The 23,613-nt window shown below is 42.5% G+C and overlaps 1 protein-coding gene across 1 annotated transcript in view; it reads left to right on the top strand.

Annotated features, from left to right (window-relative positions):
* LOC128661348 (uncharacterized) overlaps nucleotides 1–23,613 on the top strand; it is a 605,036-nt gene that overhangs the window by 129,213 nt on the left and 452,210 nt on the right. Inside the window, exons 9-10 of the mRNA XM_053715612.1 lie at nucleotides 8,600–8,707; nucleotides 19,018–19,125. Coding sequence (XP_053571587.1) covers nucleotides 8,600–8,707; nucleotides 19,018–19,125 — 216 coding nt within the window. The remainder of the gene's footprint in view (nucleotides 1–8,599; nucleotides 8,708–19,017; nucleotides 19,126–23,613) is intronic.

Here is a 23,613-nt window from a genome sequence, read left to right as displayed (position 1 = left end):
GTCATTTGTCGGGAAGTCGTCGGCCAGGATGGATGTTCCGCGTCGGCGAGATGAAGATGGAGCCGGAAGAAAGAAGATTGAAGATGCCGCTTGATAGAAGGCTTCAGCCGGATGATGGACCTCTTCAGCCCCCGCTTGGATGAAGACTTCAGCCGGATGATGGACCTCTTCAGCCCCGGATAGGAGGAAGACTTCGGACCCTCTTCTGGACGGATCGGTGATACTCGGCGTGGTGAAGATAAGGTAGGAAGATCTTCAGGGGCTTAGTGTTAGGTTTATTTAAGGGGTGTTTGGGTTAGATTAGGGGTATGTGGGTTGTAATGTTGGGGGGGTATTGTATGTTTTTTTTTACAGGCAAAAGAGCAGAATTCTTTGGGGCATGCCCCGCAAAAGACCCTTTTAAGGGCTGGTAAGGTAAAAGAGCTTTTCAATTTTTATTTTAGAATAGGGTAGGGCATTTTTTTTTATTTTGGGGGGCTTTGTTATTTTATTAGGGGGCTTAGAGTAGGTGTAATTAGCTTAAAATTGTTGTAATATTTTTATAATGTTTGTAAATTATTTTTTTATTTTTTGTAACAGTTCTTTTTTTATTTTTTGTAACAGTTCTTTTTTTATTTTTTGTACTTTATTTAGTTTATTTAATTGTATTTATTTGTTTGTATTTGTATGTAATTCATTTATTGATAGTGTAGTGTTAGGTTTAATTGTAACTTAGGTTAGGATTTATTTTACAGGTAATTTTGTATTTATTTTAACTAGGTAGCTATTAAATAGTTATTAACTATTTAATAGCTATTGTACCTGGTTAAAATAAATACAAAGTTGCCTGTAAAATAAATATTAATCCTAAAATAGCTACAATATAATTATAATTTATATTGTAGCTATATTAGGGTTTATTTTACAGGTAAGTATTTAGCTTTAAATAGGAATAATTTATTTAATAAGATTTATTTTATTTCGTTAGATTAAAATTATATTTAATTTAGGGGGGTGTTAGTGTTAGGGTTAGACTTAGCTTTAGAGGTTAATACATTTATTAGAGTAGCGGTGAGGTCCGGTCGGCAGATTAGGGGTTAATAATTGTAGGTAAGGTAGCGGCGACGTTGGGGGGGCAGATTAGGGGTTAATAAATATTATGTAGGGGTCGGCTGTGTTAGGGGCAGCAGATTAGGGGTACATAGGGATAATGTAGGTTGCGGCGGTGTGCGGTCGGCAGATTAGGGGTTAAAAGTATTTATTAGAGTGGCGGCGATGTGGGGGGCCTCGGTTTAGGGGTACATAGGTAGTTTATGGGTGTTAGTGTACTTTAGAGCACAGTAGTTAAGAGCTTTATGAACCAGCGTTAGCCCAGAAAGCTCTTAACTCCTGGCTTTTCTCTGTGGCTGGAGTCTTGTCGTTAGATTTCTAATGCTCACTTCAGCCAAGACTCTAAATACCGGCGTTAGAAAGATCCCATTGAAAAGATAGGCTACACAATTGGCAAAGGGGGATCTGCGGTATGGAAAAGTCGTGGCTGGAAAGTGAGCGTTAGACCCTTTCCTGACTGACTCTAAATACCAGCGGGCTGCCAAAACCAGCGTTAGGACCCCCTAACGCTGGTTTTGACGGCTAACGCAGAACTCTAAATCTAGACGTAATATTTTTGATTAATTTTTAATTATGAAAAATTAATATTTTTATTAATTTTTCAAAAATTAATCTTTAATAATATTTCAAGATATTAATATCAATCTCGTAATATGAAAATCAATATTTCAATTTTTCAAAAATTATATCTTCAAAATATTAATATCGAAATATGAAACTTTTTCTCTCTTTTATAATCATTTCTATTTACTACAAATATATGATATCAATATGATAAATATTAATAAATCTCATGCAATGCCTCCAATCAATATGTCAGTTTATTTATGAAAATCTAAGTAGTGCTCTCCAAATAATATATCAGCTTATGGCAGGGTTATAACACAATATATTTAATAATTATTCTTAAAAATAGAAACCCTTAACCAACATACATCTACTAGAAACCATACAATTAATATAAATACCTGAATTATTTTATTTAGTTAATATCCATGAACATTTTGAAATATATTTGCAATACCAGAATATGACACAATATTATATACGTTAAAACCGACTTTTAAGATATGCTATCCTTCTTACAAAGCCCAGAAAAATTTACCTTAAAAAATCAGCCTTATTTACAAATAGCCTTTCATTCAGTTAACACAATGGGACTAAAACCTTTAACTTTTAACATCCAAGCAATACAATCCTAAACAGTGCTTATAAACAATAGGATAATATATATATTATGCTATTTAACTGCAATTTATCCTAATACAATATTGATTTAAAACACAAGAACTTTCACAGATAAATCCTTTAGCCTACCAGATACAAATTTAAACAATACCTAGGCTTATGAAATGTTAACTTGAAATACAAACTGCTTCTTTAAATCTTTCAACTGTACTTTAAACTGCAGTGACTTAGAATTTAACTAATAGTCTTACCAATAACCTTAAATACGTTACCAGGGTAAAGAGCAGTCGATATCCAATATTCCTTAATAGGAATTATTTTACCTCAGATCACCAATAAGTGTATATCGCAATCAATGAGAAAGGTAGATTAGCTTTGCTTGAGTAAATGGTATTTCACGCCCAGCAAGAACCAGTTACAAGTTTTAGCTTCAGCAGAAAATCTGTCCTTTCTCTATCCTGCATTCACCTTTTATTAGTTTTCCATAATGGGTAAATTATGGGTGGCCCTCCTTGTCTCTTCTGATAGGGTATTTTGAATACCTGATTGGATTGGCCCTTAACGGAGTAGAGCATGTTTACCATGGCAACGCATCTTTTGAACAGTTAAATTCCTTTAACTGTCCTACCGGTATTGGCCCTTAGATGGCAGCAGACATCCAGACAAAACAAATTCACCTTTTAAATGTCTAAGCATTTTTAAACAAGTTATTCTCATAAAATGGTTATTTAATCAGATCATACTCTCTGCATTAATCATATATAACCCCAATTATAGATGGGTAGTATTAGATTATTTTTTCTGATTATTCTGATACCAAATATGTTATATTATTAACATTGCATTATATTAAAGCAATTTAATACTGCTAATTATTAGCTTAAAATGTATTACAATTTTATCAGTATCCTGGCATTTCTATATCTAATATGTTTTCACATAATATAGTATGCTCTATGTCTCCCACAATTCTTGCACACAGGAACTTTGCCCATGGTTCACCTGAAAAATAATAAGTGTCATTAATTATTTCTTTTTAGGTCCACAAATATCTATTCATATTCTTAAAAACACAGAGGCTGAGGTATTCAGTGCACCTCTTTCTAAGTGCATAGATTGATGCCCATGACCAATGGTTGTCTGCAATAAAAATAGAAATAATTATTAGAAATGATCCAAGCATTCATATGTATTTGATGTAGTTATTACTCAACATAGCAATCATTAATTTAATATAAAATGTCTCAGTCCCATATATATACATATATGGGTTATTTGAATTATTCCAAATACATATGAAACTAGTATTGTTCCCTTGGCAAAATGTATTTATTTTTATCTGTGTTATACAGGGGTTGTAAATGTTAATTCTTTAACCCACACTGCTTTCAGTAATTTTAAGTTCACACCATAGCATTTGTCTGTGTTTCCTAAGGTCTTCACTGCCCCACCCAAAGAGCATGGTTTATTTGCATTTGAAATGCACAGAGTTACTTTCTCACAAGACATGTTATTTGAAACTAGACTAACAGGTTCCTCTGTGAGGAGTAGGGAGTTTATCACACATTTCCACTTTGAAAGACAAATGGTATCCTGAGATGGTTGTCAAAGTTTAACAAGCCAAATGTTTTAGTGTCAAGCCTCCGGAGACATCTTGTCTGCAGTTTAGTCCTGAATTGTTTATTCAAACTTGTGGGGGTTTTGAGAATCAATTCCTGACATCAGAATTTAAACCTCATTCCAGTAATTTCTGATAAAATATGGTTTCATACATAAACACATTTCCCTGTCCTATTGACATACATATATATATATATATAGCCAGGAAAAAATGTTTAGCCAGGAAAAAATGCACTCTCAGGACTTTCACAAATAAGTTACTTTTATTTCTGTAACGTTTTCGGAGGTCTTGCCTCCTTCATCAGCATGATGCTGATGAAGGAGGCAAGACCTCCGAAAACGTTACAGAAATAAAAGTAACTTATTTGTGAAAGTCCTGAGAGTGCATTTTTTCCTGGCTAAATATTTCTTACAAAATTTCACCCAGGCAGTTTTCCTTTGTGGGTGAGTTCTGGTGTTTTGGATATATATATATATATATATATATATATATATATATATATATATATATATATATATATATATATATATATATATATATAAATATGTATTTACCTCTGCCCTGACAGGTCCCAGAGAAATTGTGTAAAATGGACAAATACTTAGAGGTTCCTGTTTACACTGATGTTTTTCCAGTCCCTAAGAGGATTGTGAATATTGTTACTAAGGAGTGGGATAGACCAGGTATTCTGTTCGCTCCCCCTCCTGTCTTTAAGAAAATCTTTCCCATATCTGACACCATGCGGGACTCATGGCAGACGGTTCCTAAGGTGGAGGGAGCTATTTCTACTCTTGCTAAGCGTACAACTATACCTATCGAAGACAGTTGTGCTTTCAAAGATCCTATGGATAAAAAATTAGAGGGTCTCCTGAAGAAAATTTTTGTTCATCAAGGTTTTCTTCTCCAACCTATTGCGTGCATTGTCCCTGTAACTATTGCAGCTGCTTTCTGGTTCGAGGCTCTAGAAGAGGCTCTTCAGATGGAGACTCCATTAGAGGATATTATGGATAGAATTAAGGCCCTTAAGTTGGCTAATTCTTTCATTACATATGCCGCTTTCCAACTGGCTAAATTAGCTGCAAAGAATTCAGGTTTTGCCATTTTAGCACGCAGGGCGTTATGGCTTATGTCCTGGTCTGCTGATGTGTCATCAAAATCTAAACTTTTGAACATCCCTTTCAAAGGAAAGACCTGATTCGGGCCTGAACTGAAAGAGATTATTTCAGACATCACTGGAGGTAAAGGCCATGCCTTCCCTCAGGATAAAACAAATAAAATGAGGACCAAACAAAATAATTTTCATTCCTTTCGGAACTTCAAGGGTGGTCCCGCTTCAGCTTCCCCTGCTGCAAAGCAAGAGGGGAATTTTGCCCAATCCAAGTCAGTCTGGAGACCTAACCAGGCTTGGAACAAGGGTAAACAGGCCAAGAAGCCTGCAGCTGCCTCCAAGACAGCATGAAGGGGTAGCCCCCGATCCGGGACCGGATCTAGTAGGGGGCAGACTCTCTCTCTTCGCTCAGGCTTGGGCAAGAGATGTTCATGATTCCTGGGCTTTAGAAATTGTGTCCCAGGCATATCTTCTAGACTTCAAAGAACCCCCCCCCCCCCCCCAGGGGGAGATTTCACATTTTTCAATTGTCTGCAAACCAGACAAAGAGAGACAAAGAGAGAGGCATTTTTACGCTGTGTAGAAGACCTACATACCATGGGAGTGATCCGCCCAGTTCCAAAAGCGGAACAAGGGCTAGGGTTTTACTCAAACCTGTTTGTGGTTCCCAAAAAAGAGGGAACTTTCAGACCAATCTTGGATCTCAAAATTCTAAACAAATTCCTCAGAGTACAATCATTCAAGATGGAGAATATTCTGACTATTCTACCGTTGATCCAGGAGGGTCAATATATGAGTACCGTGGACTTAAAGGATGCGTATCTACACATCCCTATTCACAGAGATCATCATCAATTCCTCAGATTCGCATTTCTGGACAGGCATTACCAGTTTGTGGCCCTTCCCTTCGGGTTGGCCACGGCTCCCAGAATTTTCACAGTTTCCTTCCTAGGGACTCTTATAGACTCGGTAGAAATTAAAATATTTCTGACGGAGGTCAGAAAATCAAAACTCTTAACCACTTGCCGAGCTCTTCATTCCATTCCTCGGCCATCAGTGGCTCAGTGTATGGAGGTAATCGGACTCATGGTAGCGGCAATGGACATAGTTCCTTTTGCCCGCCTACACCTCAGACCACTGCAACTATGCATGCTCAAACAGTGGAATGGGGATTATGCAGATTTATCTCCACAACTGCCTCTGGACCAGGAGACCAGAGATTCTCTTCTCTGGTGATTGTCTCAGGACCACCTGTCTCAGGGAATGTGTTTCCGCAGGCCAGAGGGGCTCATAGTAACGACAGATGCCAGCCTGCTAGGCTGGGGTGCAGTCTGGAACTCCCTGAAAGCACAGGGCTTATGGTCTCGGGAGGCAACTCTCCTCCCGATAAACATTCTAGAACTGAGAGCGATATTCAATGCGCTTCAGGCATGGCCTCAGCTAGCTGTGGCCAAATTCATCAGATTTCAGTCGGACAACATCACGACTGTAGCCTATATCAATTATCAAGGAGGAACACGGAGTTCTCTAGCGATGATGGAGGTAACCAAAATAATCCGATGTGCGGAGGATCACTCTTGCCATCTCTCAGCAATCCATATCCCAGGGGTAGAGAACTGGGTGGCGGATTTTCTAAGTCGTCAGACTTTTCACCCGAGGGAGTGGGAGCTCCATCCGGAGGTATTTGCCCAACTGACTCAGCTATGGGGCACATCAGAATTGGATCTGATGGCGTCCCGTCAGAACGCCAAACTTCCTTGTTACGGGTCCAGGTCCCGGGATCCCCAGGCGGTACTGATAGATGCTCTAGCAGTGCCCTGGTCCTTCAATCTGGCCTATGTATTGCCACCGTTTCCTCTCCTCCCACGTCTGGTTGCCAGAATCAAGCAGGAGAGAGCTTTGGTGATTCTGATAGCACCTGTGTGGCCACCAGTACTTGGTATGCAGACCTAGTGGAAATGTCATCTGTTCCACCGTGGACTCTGCCAATGAGGCAGGACTTTCTAATCCAAGGTCCATTCAAGCATCCAAATCTAATTTCTCTGTGTCTGACTGCTTGGAGATTGAACGCCTGATTCTATCAAAGCGTGGTTTCTCTGAGTCGGTCATTGATACCCTGATTCATGCTAGAAAGCCTGTCACCAGGAAAATCTATCATAAGATTTGGCGCAAATATCTTTATTGGTGTGAATCCAAGGGTTACTCATGGAGTAAGATTAGGATTCCTAGAATATTGTCTTTTCTCCAAGAAGGATTGGAGAAGGGATTATCAGCTAGTTCCTTAAAAGGACAGATATCTGCTTTGTCTATTCTTTTACACAAACGTCTGGCAGATGTCCCAGACGTTCAAGCATTTAGTAAGGCTTTAGTCAGGATCGAGCCTGTTTTTAAACCCGTTGCTCCGCCATGGAGCCTGAACTTAGTTCTTAAAGTTCTTCAAGGGGTTCCGTTAGAACCTATGCATTCCATATATATTAAGCTTCTATCTTGGAAGGTTTTGTTTTTAGTAGCTATCTCTTCGGCTCGAAGAGTTTCTGAGTTATCTGCTTTACAGTGTGATTCACCTTACCTTGTTTTCCATGCAGATAAGGTGGTTTTGCGTACCAAACCTGGATTCCTTCCTAAGGTTGTTTCTAATAGGAATATCAATCAGGAAATTGTTGTTCCTTCGCTGTGTGCTAATCCTTCTTCAAAGAAGGAAGTCTGTTGCATAATCTTGATGTGGTTCGTGCTTTAAAGTTCTACTTACAAGCAACTAAAGATTTCCATCAAACATCTTCATTGTTTGTTGTTTATTCTGGTAAGCGGAGAGGTCAGAAGGCTACGGCTACCTCTCTTTCTTTTTGGCTGAAAAGCATCATCCGTTTGGCTTATGAGACTGCTGGCCAGCAGCCTCCTGAAAGAATTACTGCTTATTCTACTAGAGCAGTGGCTTCCACATGGGCTTTTAAGAATGAGACTTCTGTTGAACAGATTTGTAAGGCGGCGACTTGGTCTTCGCTTCATACTTTTTCCCAATTTTACAAATTCGATACTTTTGCTTCTTCGGGGGCTATTTTTGGGAGAAAGGTTCTACAAGCAGTGGTGCCTTCCTTTTAAGGTACCTGTCTTGTCCCTCCCTTCATCCGTGTCCTAAAGCTGTGGTATTGGTATCCCACAAGTATGGATGAATCCGTGGACTCGATACATCACAAGAGAAATAAATTTATCAGGTAGGCATAAATTCAGTTTTTTTAGCCGTCTCTCCCCATTGATGTCTATGGGGAATTCGTACACGAGCACGTAAAACCAGCTTACCGCAGCGCTGGTATTGGAGTGCGGTATGGAGCTCAATTTTGCTCTACGCTCACTTCTTGCCTGCTAACGCCGGGTTTATAAAAACCTGCAATAGCAGTGCTGTAGGGAGGTGAGCGATGACAATAACTTGCAAGTTAGTACCGAGCCGCTCATAACGCAAAACTCGTAATCTAGCCGATAGACTCAGGTCTATTTAACTTAAATTACACTGTTTTTCACATTTTGTTTTAAAGTAACTTTTAAAAAGATACCATGTAAAGAGTGATTGATTTATTTCTATTACTGTTTTTTCCCAGGTGTAAACGATGCTAAAATTTTATGTAACACGGAACAAACAGAGGCTCAGTGGCTAGCAAATATGCCAGAAACTGCAAAGCAGGAAATATGTGACAATATAAATACAGGTAGGTGTACTAGTGTGACGTGTGTCTGAGGGATACAGGCTACAGGTGAGTGTATGTGTGTGATGTGTGTCTGAGGGATACAGGGCACAGGTGAGTGTACGTGTGTGATGTGTCTGAGGGATACAGGGCACAGGTGAGTGTATGTGTGTGATGTGTCTGAGGGATACAGGGCACAGGTGAGTGTATGTGTGTGATGTGTCTGAGGGATACAGGGCACAGGTGAATGTACGTGTGTAACGTGTGTCTGAGGGATACAGGGTACAGGTGAGTGTACGTGTGTGATGTGTCTGATGGATACAGGGTACAGGTGAGTGTACGTATGTGATGTGTCTGAGGGATACAGGGCACAGTTGAGTGTATGTGTGTGATGTGTCTGAGGAATACAGGGCACAGGTGAGTGTATGTGTGTGACGTGTCTGAGGGATACAGGGCACAGATGAGTGTACGTGTGTGATGTGTCTGAGGGATACAGGGTACAGGTGAGTGTTTGTGTGTGATGTGTCTGATGAATACAGGGTACAGGTGAGTGTATGTGTAAAGTGTGTCTGATTAATACAGGGCACAGGTGAATATACGTGTGTGATGTGTCTGATGGGTACAGGGCACAGGTGAGTGTATGTGTGTGATGTGTCTGAGGGATACAGGGCACAGGTAAGTGTATGTGTGTGATGTGCCTGAGGGATACAGGGCACAGGTGAGTGTATGTATGTGATGTGTCTGAGGGATACAGGGTACAGGTGAGTGTATTTGTGTGATGTGTCTGAGGGATACAGGGCACAGGTGACTGTATGTATGTGATGTGTAGGAGGGATACAGGGCACAGGTGAGTGTACGTGTGTGATGTGTCTGAGGGTTACAGGGCACAGGTGAGTGTATGTGTGTGATGTGTCTGAGGGATACAGGGCACAGGTGAGTGTATGTGTGTGATGTGTCTGAAGGATACAGGGCACAGGTGAGTGTATGTGTGTGATGTGTCTGAGGGATACAGTGCACAGGTGAGTGTATGTGTGTGATGTGTCTGAGGGATATAGGGCACAGGTGAGTGTACGTGTGTGATGTGTCTGAGGGATACAGGGCACAGGTGAGTGTATGTATGTGATGTGTCTGAGGGATACAGAGAAGTAATTTCCCAGCCTCCAGTAAGATTTAAAAGACCTTTATTGTTCTCTTGCAGGGTCCATCATATAAACAACGTTTCAAACCTATACTCGGTTCTTAATCATGTCATGATTAAGAACCGAGTATAGGTTTGAAACGGGGGCACAGCTGAGTGTACTTGTGTTTTTCACATTCTGTTTTAAACTAACTTTCTCTTGTAAGGTGTATCCAGTCCACGGATCATCCATTACTTGTGGGATATTCTCCTTCCCAACAGGAAGCTGCAAGAGAATCACCAACAGCAGAGCTGTCTATATAGCTCCTCCTCTCCCTACCACACCCAGTAATTCTCTTGCAGCTCTCGACAAGAAAGGAAGTAGTTAGAGAGATGTGGTGTAATTTAGTTATTTTTTCTTCAAATCAAGAGTTTGTTATTTTCAAATGGTACCGGAGTTGTACTATTTTTGTCTCAGGCAGAAAGTAGAAGAAGAGTCTGCCTGTGGTCTTTGATGATCTTAGCAGGTTGTAACTAAGATCCATTGCTGTTCTCACACATAACTGAAGAGAGAGGTAACTTCAGCTGGGGGAATGGCGTGCAGGGTCTCCTGCTATGAGGCATGTGCCTGTGATGTGTCTGAGGGATACAGGGCACAGGTGAGTGTACGTGTGTGATGTGTATGAGGGATTCAGGGTAGAGGTTAGTGTATGTGTGTGATGTGTCTGAGGGATACAGGGCACAGGTGAGTGTACGTATTTGATGTGCCTGAGGGATACAGGGTACAGGTGATTGTATGTGTGTGATGTGTCTGAGGGATACAGGGCACAGGTGAGTGTATGTGTGTGATGTGTCTGATGTATACAGGGTACAGGTGAGTGTATGTATGTGATGTGTCTGAGGGATACAGTGCACAGGTGAGTGTATATGTGTGATGTGTCTGATGTATACAGGGTACAGGTGAGTGTATGTATGTGATGTGTCTGAGGGATACAGGCTACAGGTGAGTGTATGTGTGTGATGTGTCTGAGGGATACAGGGCACAGGTGAGTGTATGTGTGTGATGTGTCTGAGGGATACAGGGTACAGGTGAGTGTATGTGTGTGATGTGTCTGAGGGATACAGGGCACAGGTGAGTGTGTGTGATGTGTCTGAGGGATACAGGGTACAGGTGAGTGTACGTGTGTGATGTGTATGAGGGATACAGGGTACAGGTGAGTGTATGTGTGTGATGTGTCTGAGGGATACAGGGTACAGGTGAGTGTACGTGTGTGATGTGTATGAGGGATACAGGGTACAGGTCAATGTATATGTGTGATGTGTATGAGGGATACAGGGTACAGGTAAATGTATATGTGTGATGTGTCTGAGGGATACAGGACACAGGTGAGTGTATGTATGTGATGTGTCTGATTGATACAGGGTACAGGTGAGTGTATGTATGTGATGTGTATGAGGGATACAGGGCACAGGTGAGTGTATGTGTGTGATGTGTCTGAGGGATACAGGGCACAGGTGAGTGTATGTATGTGATGTGTCTGAGGGATACAGGGTAGAGGTGAGTGTATGTGTGTGATGTGTATGAGGGATACAGGGCACAGGTGAGTATATGTGTGTGATGTGTCTGAGGGATACAGGGCACAGGTGAGTGTATGTGTGATGTGTCTGAGGGATACAGGGTTCAGGTGAGTGTATGCATGTGATGTGTCTGAGGGATACAGGGTACAGGTGAGTGTATGTGTGTGATATGTCTGAGGGATACAGGGCACAGGTGAGTGTACTTGTGTTTTTCACATTTTGTTTTAAACTAACTTTCTCTTGTAAGGTGTATCCAGTCCACGGATCATCCATTACTTGTGGGATATTCTCCTTCCCAACAGCAAGCTGCAAGAGAATCACCAACAGCAGAGCTGTCTATATAGCTCCTCCTCTCCCTACCACACCCAGTAATTCTCTTGCAGCTCTCGACAAGAAAGGAAGTAGTTAGAGAGATGTGGTGTAATTTAGTTATTTTTTCTTCAAATCAAGAGTTTGTTATTTTCAAATGGTACCGGAGTTGTACTATTTTTGTCTCAGGCAGAAAGTAGAAGAAGAGTCTGCCTGTGGTCTTTGATGATCTTAGCAGGTTGTAACTAAGATCCATTGCTGTTCTCACACATAACTGAAGAGAGAGGTAACTTCAGCTGGGGGAATGGCGTGCAGGGTCTCCTGCTATGAACAAAGTCAAATTCAGGGAATTAGCTGTGGGGAAGAGTAAAATTTGGCGTAGTGTGCTAGCACCAATAGTGTGCTCATAAACTGTAAAGGTATGATCAATTGACAGTTATGCAGTGCTCTCTTGAAGTAATCCTGAGCACATAAGTACATATAAATAGGAGGAGTGGGGTTCCGTCTGTTCCCTTATCAGACCGGTGCCCCTTAACCACTATCTCACCGCCGGTACAGAGGTATATATATATGCATGCAAAAGTTCACAGCGTGGTTAGCTAGATAGAGCACTGTGGGATAAGAAGCAAATTTGTACCTTTGATCCTGCTGTTACCCACCGGAGATCATCCTCTGTCCGCTATTTACTGCTTACTGCCGTGTGACTTGTGTCTCCACTGGTGAATAATGCCGTGTAGCTCCCAGGGCAGCTTCCTCTCCAAGTGCGGTGTGTGTGTCGCCTCCTTGCCAAACGTCCCTGACAACGAGCAGGCTGTGCGGTCCGGTATTGCGCTCACTTCCTGCCTGTGCTCACTCCAGGCGGCCAATAGAAACAATGTGAAAGTGATTGAGGAGCACAGGTGAGAATGAGTTGCAACAAAAAGGTTTATTTGAAACGGCTTGCAATGTTACAACGCAAATGAGTGAAACAGAAAACAAACAGTGTGAGGGGAGAAAAACATGTTCCCCGGGGCTAATACATGACAAACAGAATCTACTGTTAGAAAGCAGACTACAAAAAAGACAGGTATACGCGTTTCAGCAGAATGCCTTACTCATTACCTGGTTAAAAGTAAATGTGTGTGCTCTTTAAAAAGACTAGTAGGCAGCTTCCTATTGGTTACTAGGGACCCACCCCCTTGTTGCTAGGTGTAAACAACAAACCAATTACGAAGTTCAGTAGATACACAGAAAATCACTACCAGTGTTAACATTGAAACTCCTAAAGTATTATGTGATAATCTGAAGAACAAACAAACTAACAAACTTATCATTACTGCATAAATTAAATAAAGGGGCACCAATTTATCCAAGTTATTTTAACTATCTGGGTAAGGGTGACCTAATGCAGGAAAATACAGATGAGGGTTTGTAATTTAACTATGTCATGTGTTTCATGGGTAATATGCAGTTCATCATTTTTTCTCTTTGATTTAAAGTGGAGCTTCTGCTTCCATACACTCTGAAACATAATACAGAAAATTATATGAGAATAGTTATTCAAGACATTATACAGATTATCATTTGAATTCTAAATTCTAAATATTTTGAATGCACAGACGGTAAACAACACTAATTAGTCCTAGATAATGTTCCTGGAAGGGAAGGGAACATGTTTTTCTCCCCTCACACTGTTTGTTTTCTGTTTCACTCATTTGCGTTGTAACATTGCAAGCCGTTTCAAATAAACCTTTTTGTTGCAACTCATTCTCACCTGTGCTCCTCAATCACTTTCACATTGTCTCCTGCTATGAGGTATGTGCAGTTTAAATTTTTCTAGAGAAATGCAAATGCTAGAAAATGCTGTTAATACCGGATTTATTTGAGGTAAGCCTGATTACAGTGATTTAATAACAACTAGTATCATGCTTGCTGTTAAAGGTAATATTCTTATTACTTTTTCACATTACTGAAGTATAAAACGTTTGCTGGAAGTGTTTAAACGTTTTGTTTACTCATATTGGTGATAAAACTTTATTGGGGCCCAGTTTTTTCCACATGGCTGGCTAGATTTTGCCTAGGGATAGTATTGTTAGGCCTCTCACTGTGAATACAAGGTGGGAGGGGCCTATTTTCGTGCCTAAATGCGCATTAGATTTTGCAGTCTGAGACATCCAGTTTCTTTGAAGGAGTCCCCTGAGTACTTAGGACCTCTCTAAAAGGTTTTTGTGCCTTCCAAGGTCGAAACGCTTGTCTTGTTTTTTTGATCCGGTTTTGAAACTAAGGGGTTAATCATCCATTTGCAAGTGGGTGCAATGCTCTGTTAGTCTATTATACACACTGTAAAAATTTCGTAAGATTTACTGCTTTTTATCACTGTTTTTCAAATTCTGACCTTTTTTTATTTTTCTTAAAGGCACAGTACCGTTTTTATTTTTTGCTTGTTTACTTTCTTTAAAGTGTTTTTCAAGCTTGCTGGTCTCTTTGCTAGTCTGTTTAAACATGTCTGACATAGAGGAAACTCCTTGTTCATTATGTTTAGAAGCCATGGTGGAACCCCCTCTTAGAATGTGTACCAAATGTACTGATTTTACTTTGAGTTATAAAGACCATATTCTGTCTTTAAAAGATTTATCACCAGAGGAAACTGACAAGGGGGAGGTTATGCCGACAGAACCTTTAACTCCTGCTCAAGGGACTCCCGCTCAAGAGGCGCCAAGTACATCTAGCGCGCCCATGGCGTTTACTTTACAAGACATGGCGGCAGTTATGGATAATACCCTTACAGCGGTATTATCCAGACTACCTGGGTTACAAGGAAAGCGAGACAGCTCTGGGGCTAGAAGAAATACAGAGCACTCTGATGCTTTAGTAGCTATGTCTGATACCCCCTCACAATATGCAGAAGCTGAGGAAGGAGAGCTTCTTTCTGTGGGTGATTTTTCTGACTCAGGGAAGATGTTTCAACCTGATTCTGATATGTCAACATTTAAATGTAAGCTTGAACACCTCCGCGTGTTGCTCACGGAGGTTTTAGCTACTCTGGATGACTGTGACACCATTATAGTGCCAGAGAAATTGTGCAGATTGGATAAATACTATGCAGTGCCTGTTTACACTGATGTTTTTCCAATACCTAAAAGGTTTTCCGAAATTATTACTAAGGAATGGGATAGACCAGGTGTACCGTTCTCTCCCCCTCCTATTTTTAAGAAAATGTTTCCAATAGATGCCGCCACACGGGACTTATGGCAAACGGTCCCTAAGGTGGAGGGAGCAGTTTCTACCCTAGCTAAGCGTACTACTATCCCCGTCGAGGACAGTTGTGCTTTCCTAGATCCAATGGATAAAAAGTTAGAGGGTTACCTTAAGAAAATGTTTATTCAACAGGGTTTTATTCTCCAGCCTCTTGCATGCATTGCCCCGGACACTGCTGCTGCGACTTTCTGGTTTGAGTCTCTGGAAGAGGCCTTACAGGTAGAAACCCCATTGAATGATATACTTGACAAGCTTAAAGCACTTAAGCTAGCCAATTCATTTGTTTCTGATGCCGTTGTTCATTTAACTAAACTAACGGCTAAGAATTCAGGTTTTGCTATTCAGGCGCGTAGGGCGCTATGGCTTAAATCCTGGTCAAAGTCTAAGCTTCTCAATATTCCCTTCAAGGGGCAAACCCTATTCAGGCCTGGACTGAAGAAGATCATTTCTGATATCACTGGAGGAAAAGGTCATGCCCTTCCTCAGGATAGGTCTAACAAATTAAGGACCAAACAAACTAATTTTCGTGCTTTTCGAAACTTTAAGACGAGCGCGGCATCAACTTCCTCTAATACAAAACAAGAGGGAAATTTTGCCCAGTCCATACCGGTCTGGAGACCTAACCAGGCTTGGAACAAAGGTAAACAGGCCAAAAAGCCTGCTGCTGCCTCTAAGACAGCATGAAAGATTGGCCCCCGATCCGGTAACGGATCTAGTAGGGGGGAGACTTTCCCTCTTCGCCCAGGCTTGGGCAAGAGATGTCCAGGATCCCTGGGCGTTGGAAATTGTGTCCCAGGGATATCTTCTGGACTTCAAAGCTTCTCCCCCAAAAGGGAGATTTCACCTTTCACAATTATCTGCAAACCAGATAAAGAGAGAGGCATTCTTACATTGTGTTCAAGATCTCCAAGTTATGGGAGTGATCCACCCAGTTCCAAAGGAAGAACAGGGACAAGGTTTCTATTCAAATCTATTTGTGGTTCCCAAAAAAGAGGGAACCTTCAGACCAATATTAGATCTCAAGATCCTAAACAAATTTCTCAGGGTCCCATCTTTCAAGATGAAGACTATTCGAACCATCCTACCTATGATCCAGGAGGGTCAATACATGACTACCGTGGACTTAAAGGATGCTTATCTTCACATTCCGATACACAAAGATCATCATCGGTTTCTCAGGTTCGCCTTCCTAGACAGGCATTACCAGTTTGTGGCGATTCCCTTTGGGTTAGCCACAGCTCCAAGAATCTTTTCGAAGGTTCTGGGGTCTCTTCTGGCGGTCCTAAGGCCGCGGGGCATAGCAGTAGCCCCTTACGTAGACGACATTCTGATACAGGCATCAAATTTCCAAATTGCCAAGTCTCATGCAGACATTGTCCTGGCATTCCTGAGGTCTCATGGGTGGAAAGTGAACGAAAAGAAGAGTTCTCTATCCCCTCTCACAAGAGTTTCCTTCCTGGGAACTCTGATAGATTCTGTAGAAATGAGGATTTACCTGACAGAGGCCAGGTTATCAAAACTTCTAAATTCCTGCCGTGTTCTTTATTCTACTTCTCGCCCTTCGGTGGCTCAGTGTATGGAAGTAATCGGCTTAATGGTAGCGGCAATGGACATAGTTCCGTTTGCCCGCCTACATCTCAGACCACTGCAACTCTGCATGCTCAGTCAGTGGAATGGAGATTACACAGATTTGTCCCCTCTACTAAATCTGGATCAAGAGACCAGGGATTCTCTTCTCTGGTGGCTATCTCGGGTCCATTTGTCCAAAGGTATGAACTTTCGCAGGCCAGATTGGACAATAGTAACAACAGACGCCAGCCTTCTCGGCTGGGGGACAGTCTGGAACTCCCTGAAGGCTCAGGGATCGTGGACTCAGGAGGAGGTTCTCCTTCCGATAAACATTCTGGAACTAAGAGCGATATTCATTGCTCTTCAGGCTTGGCCTCAGCTAGCGACAATGAGGTTCATCAGATTTCAGTCGGACAACATCACGACTGTAGCTTACATCAACCATCAAGGGGGAACAAGGAGTTCCCTAGCGATGTTGGAAGTTTAAAAGATAATTCGTTGGGCAGAGATTCATTTTTGCCACCTATCAGCTATCCATATCCCAGGTGTAGAGAACTGGGAGGCGGATTTTCTAAGTCGACAGACTTTTCATCCGGGGGAGTGGGAGCTCCATCCGGAGGTGTTTGCACAGTTGATTCAACGTTGGGGCAAACCAGAACTGGATCTCATGGCGTCTCGCCAGAAAGTCAAGCTTCCTTGTTACGGATCCAGGTCCAGGGATCCCAAGGCAGCGATGATAGATGCTCTAGCAGCGCCTTGGTCCTTCAACCTGGCATATGTGTTTCAACCGTTTCCTCTGCTGCCTCGTCTGATTGCCAAAATCAAGCAGGTGAGAGCATCAGTGATTTTGATAGCACCTGCGTGGCCACGCAGGACTTGGTATGCAGATCTGGTGGACATGTCATCCTTTCCACCATGGACTCTGCCCCTGAGACAGGACCTTCTACTTCAGGGTCCTTTCAACTATCCAAATCTAATTTCTCTGCATCTGACTGCCTGGAGATTGAACGCTTGATTTTATCAAAGCGAGGTTTCTCCGAGTCAGTCATTGATACCTTAATTCAGGCACGAAAGCCTGTCACCAGGAAAATCTATCATAAGATATGGTGTAAATATCTTCATTGGTGTTAATCCAAAGGTTACTCATGGAGTAAGGTCAGGATTGCTCGGATATTATCCTTTCTCCAAGATGGATTGGAGAAGGGTTTGTCAGAGAGTTCCTTAAAGGGACAGATTTCTGCTCTGTCTATTCTTTTGCACAAGCGTCTGGCGGATGTTCCGGACGTTCAGGCGTTTTGTCAGGCTTTAGTTAGAATCAAGCCTGTGTTTAAACCTGTTGCTCCGCCATGGAGTTTAAATTTGGTTCTTAAAGTTCTTCAAGGGGTTCCGTTTGAACCTCTGCATTCCATAGATATCAAGCTTTTATCTTAGAAAGTTCTGTTTTTGGTAGCTATCTCTTCGGCTCGAAGAGTTTCAGAGTTATCTGCCTTACAGTGTGATTCCCCTTATCTGATCTTCCATGCAGATAAGGTAGTTTTGCGTACCAAACCTGGGTTTTTACCTAAGGTGGTATCTAATAAGAATATCAATCAGGAGATTGTTGTTCCGTCACTGTGTCCTAATCCTTCTTCAAAAAAGGAACGTCTATTACACAATCTTGACGTGGTTCGTGCTTTAAAGTTTTATTTACAAGATACTAAAGATTTTCGTCAAACATCTGCATTGTTTGTTGTCTACTCTGGACAGAGGAGAGGCTAAAAGGCTTTGGCAACTTCTCTTTCTTTTTGGCTAAGGAGTATAATATGCTTAGCTTATGAGACTGCTGGCCAGCAGCCTCCTGAAAGGATTACAACTCATTCTACTAGAGCGGTAGCTTCCACATGGGCTTTTAAAAATGAGGCTTCTGTTGAACAGATTTGCAAGACGGCGACTTGGTCTTCGCTTCATACTTTTTCAAAATTCTATAAATTTGATACTTTTGCTTCTTCAGAGGCTATTTTTGGAAGAAAGGTCTTACAGGCAGTGGTACCTTCCGTTTAAGCACCTGCCTTGTCCCTCCCTTCATCCGTGTCCTATAGCTTTGGTATTGGTATCCCACAAATAATGGATGATCCGTGGACTGGATACACCTTACAAGAGAAAACAAAATTTATGCTTACCTGATAAATTTATTTCTCTTGTGGTGTATCCAGTCCACGGCCCGCCCTGTCATTTTAAGGCAGGTGTGTTTAATTTTTAAACTACAGTCACCACTGCACCCTATGGTTTCTCCTTTCTCTTGCTTGTCTTCGGTCGAATGACTGGGAGTGGTAGGGAGAGGAGGAGCTATATAGACAGCTCTGTTGTGGGTGATTCTCTTGCAGCTTCCTGTTGGGAAGGAGAATATCCCACAAGTAATGGATGATCCGTGGACTGGATACAACACAACAGAAATAAATTTATCAGGTAAGCATAAATTTTGTTTTTAAAAAGATACCATGTAAAGAGTGATTGATTTATTTCTATTACTGTTTTTTTTCCCCAGGTTTAAACGATGCTAAAATTTTATGTAACACGGAACAAACAGAAGCTCAGTGGCTAGCAAATATGCCAGAAGCTACAAATCAGGAAATATGTGACAATATAAATACAGGTAGGTGTACTAGTGTGACGTGTGTCTGAGGGATACAGGCTACAGGTGAGTGTATGTGTGTGATGTGTCTGAGGGATACCGGGTACAGGTGAGTGTATGTACTGTATGTGATGTGTCTGAGGGATACAGGGTACAGGTGAGTGTATGTGTGTGATGTGTCTGAGGGATACAGGGCACAGGTGAGTGTATGTGTGTGATGTGTCTGAGGGATACAGGGCACAGGTGAGTGTACGTGTGTGATGTGTCTGAGGGATACAGGGTACAGGTGAGTGTATGTGTGTGATGTGTCTGAGGGATACAGGGTACAGGTGAGTGTATGTGTGTGATGTGTAGGGATACAGGGCACAGGTGAGTGTATGTGTGTGATGTGTTTGAGGGATACCGGGTACATGTGAGTGTATGTGTGTGATGTGTCTGAGGGATACAGGGTACAGGTGAGTGTATGTGTGTGATGTGTAGGGATACAGGGCACAGGTGAGTGTATGTGTGTGATGTGTTTGAGGGATACAGGCTACAGGTGAGTGTACATGTGTGATGTGTTTGAGGGATACAGGGTACATGTGAGTGTATGTGTGTGATGTGTCTGAGGGATACAGGGCACAGGTGAGTGTATGTGTGTGACGTGTGTCTGAGGGATACAGGGTACAGGTGAGTGTACGTGTGTGATGTGTCTGGTGAATACAGGGTACAGGTGAGTGTATGTATGTGATGTGTCTGAGGGATACAGGGCACAGGTGAGTGTATGTGTGTGATGTGTCTGAGGGATACAGGGCACAGGTGAGTGTACGTGTGTGATGTGTCTGAGGGATACAGGGTACAGGTGAGTGTATGTGTGTGACTTGTGTCTGAGGGATACAGGGTACAGGTGAGTGTACGTGTGATGTGTCTAAGGGATACAGGGCACAGGTGAGTGTACGTGTGTGATGTGTCTGAAGGATACAGGGTACAGGTGAGTGTATGTGTGTGACGTGTGTCTGAGGGATACAGGGTACAGGTGAGTGTATGTGTGTGATGTGTCTGAGGGATACAGGCTACAGGTGAGTGTATGTGTGCGATGTATCTGAGGGATACAGGGTACAGGTGAGTGTATGTGTGGGATGTTTCTAAGGGATACAGGGCACAGGTGAGTACGTGTGTGATGTGTCTGAGGGATACAGGGTACAGGTGAGTGTATGTGTGTGATGTGTCTGAGGGATACACGGCACAGGTGAGTGTACGTATGTGATGTGTATGAGGGATGCAGGGCACAGGTGAGTGTATGTGTGTTATGTTTCTGAGGGATACAGGGCACAAGTAAGTGTATGTATGTGATGTGTCTGAGGGATACAGAGCACAGGTGAGTGTATGTATGTGATGTGTCTGAGGGATACAGAGCACAGGTGAGTGTATGTGATGTGTCTGAGGGATGCAGGGTACAGGTGAGTGTATGTGTCTGAGGGATACAGGGCACAGGTGAGTGTATGTGTGTGATGTGTCTGAGGGATACAGGGCACAGGTGAGTGTACATGTGTGATGTGTCTGAGGGATACAGGGCACAGGTGAGTGTATGTATGTGATGTATCTGAGGGATACAGGGTACAGGTGAGTGTACGTGTGTGATGTGTCTGAGGGATACAGAATACAGGTGAGTGCATGTGTGATGTGTCTGATGGATACAGGGCACAGGTTAGTGTATGTGTGACATGTGTCTGAGGGATACAGGGCACAGGTGAGTGTATGTGTGTGATGTCTGAGGGATACAGGGCACAGGTGAGTGTAAGTGTGTGATGTGTCTGAGGGATACAGGGCACAGGTTAGTGTATGTGTGACATGTGTCTGAGGGATACAGGGCACAGGTGAGTTTATGTATGTGATGTGTCTGAGAGATACAGGGTACAGGTGAGTGTATGTGTGTGATGTGTCTGAGGGATATAGGGCACAGGTGAGTGTATGTGTGTGATGTGTCTGAGGCATACAGGGCACAGGTAAATGTACTAGTGTGATGTGTCTAAGGGATACAGGGCACAGGTGAGTGTACGTGTGTGATGTGTCTGAGGGATACAGGGCACAAGTGAGTGTATGTGTGTGATGTGTCTGAGGGATACAGGGCACAGGTGAGTGTATGTGCGTGATGTGTCTGAGGGATGCAGGGCACAGGTGAGTGTACTGTGTGTGATGTGTCTGAGGGATACAGGGTACAGGTGAGTGTATGTATGTGATGTGTCTGAGGGATACAGGGCACAGGTGAGTGTACGTGTGTGATGTGTCTGATGGATACAGGGTACAGGTGAGTGTACGTGTGTAATGTGTTTGATGGATACAGGGTACAGGTGAGTGTATGTGTGTGGTGTGTCTGAGGGATACAGGGTACAGGTGAGTGTATGTATGTGATGTGTCTAAGGGATACAGGGTACAGGTGAGTGTATGTATGTCGTGTCTGAGGGATACATGGCACAGGTGAGTGTACGTGTGTGATGTGTCTGAGGGATACAGGGCACAGTTGAGTGTATGTGTGTGACACGTGTCTGAGGGATAAAGGGTACATGTGATTGTATGTGTGTGTGACGGTTGTGAGGGATACAGGGCACAGGTGAGTGTATGTGTGTGATGTGTCTGAGGGATACAGGGCACAGGTGAGTGTATTTGTGTGACGTGCTTGAGGGATACAGGGCACAAGTGAGTGTATGTGTGTGACGTGCTTGAGGGATACAGGGCACAGGTGAGTGTATGTGTGTGAAGTGTCTGAGGGATACAGGGCACAGGTGAGTGTATGTGTGTGATGTGTCTGAGGGATACAGGGCACAGGTGAGTGTACGTGTGTGATGTGTCTGAGGGATACAGGGCACAGGTGAGTGTATGTATGTGATGTGTCTGAGGGATACAGGGTACAGGTGAGTGTACGTGTGTGATGTGTCTGAGGGATACAGGCTACAGGTGAGTGTATGTGTGTGACATGTCTGAGGGATGCAGGGCACAGGTGAGCGTACCTGTATGATATGTATGGGGGATAGAGGGCACAGGTGAGTATACGTATGTCACATGTGTGAGAGATTCAGGGCACAGGTGAGTGTACTTATGTGACTTGTCTGTGGGACGCAGGGTACAGGTGAGTGCACGTGTGTGACTTGTCTGTGGGACGCAGGGTACAGGTAAGTGCACGTGTGTGACTTGTCTGTGGGACGCAGGGTACAGGTGAGTGCACGTGTGTGACTTGTTTGAGGGACGCAGAGCAAAGGTGAATGTATGTGTGTGACGTGTCTGACCATGGAACTCCCATTAAAGTAACCTTCAAGTTTCTCATAAAATTGTGTATACATAAATAGCATTATAAACACATTTTTCAAAGAAATACCTTGTTTTTTAACTGCTGTGCTAGCTTAGTCCTATTTATGTAAGTCTCCTTTTTACCGGTTGGTAGGCGCCTCTATGGACGAGTTTACACCGTGCACTAGCAGTGATTCTGTAACATTTATTGTTTGCCGTGTGCTATAGATCGTTGGCAAGACCTGAGTTACCTGAGTTACCATATGGCACCGCGCTGCAGAGAGGGTGCATGTGCCTTAGCAGTAAATTTCAAAATGCTTGATATATAGTATTGTTTTACCTTTTTTATATTTGTAGCCCGTGTTCTCATTTTAATTTACCTTCTAAATAATACATGATTTCCTGGTGTACAGTGCTTGGGAAATCAAGGGTTAAGTCATCATGTAGCCACTACAAAATTACTGGCTTCTGGGTTTTTGTGCGGCCTCAATGTTTTGTACAAATTTCTCAGCCTTACAATACCGCATATAGAAAAAGACACTCATAGATAGACAGATATTTAACATTTACTTACATTTTAATGCGTCAAAGGGACATACACTTTATTTTAAAATTAGATTCTTAAAAAGATTAAAAGTAATAACTGTCTGAAAACTCATACCTTGCTTTATTTTGTGCACACAAACAATAGTTATAAAATGTAGTTTTCTTTTACAAGATAGGAGGCAAAGAGCACCACAGCAGAGCTGTATATATAGCTCCTCCCTTCCCTCCCACCCCAGTCATTCTCTTTGCCTGTGTTAGTAATGAAGGAAGAGGTAAAGTGAGGTGTTAGTTTAGATTCTTCAATCAAGAGTTTATTATTTTTTGTGTAGTACCTAAGTGGGCTACTTTGTTTTAGGGTGTAGCCTAGACCAGATCAGTCTCTTCAGTTGCAAAAGAGAAGCATCTGGTCGCTTCAAAGCGATGGGAACTGTAGGGATTCTATTCTCTATATGCCTTCCATGATATGTGCTGCCCTTCAGATGATGGTCTTAGCAAATTTTAACTAAGACCCGGTATGTCTCCACAGCTCTACAGGAGGGAACTGCAGAACCTCTTGAATGTGGGACTGATCATGCTGTCGCTCAGCTTTCAGGTATGTACAGCCATTTTATTCTGGGACAATCTTAACTCAGAAAAAAGCTGTAGGGGTTGCCTCTCATAGGGGGCTTAAGCCTAATCGATTGGTGGTACAGGGTATTT

This window comes from Bombina bombina, chromosome 5, assembly GCF_027579735.1.
Source record: "Bombina bombina isolate aBomBom1 chromosome 5, aBomBom1.pri, whole genome shotgun sequence".
Classification (NCBI taxonomy): Eukaryota; Metazoa; Chordata; class Amphibia; order Anura; family Bombinatoridae; genus Bombina; species Bombina bombina.
This window is presented reverse-complemented; position numbering and strand designations above follow the sequence as displayed.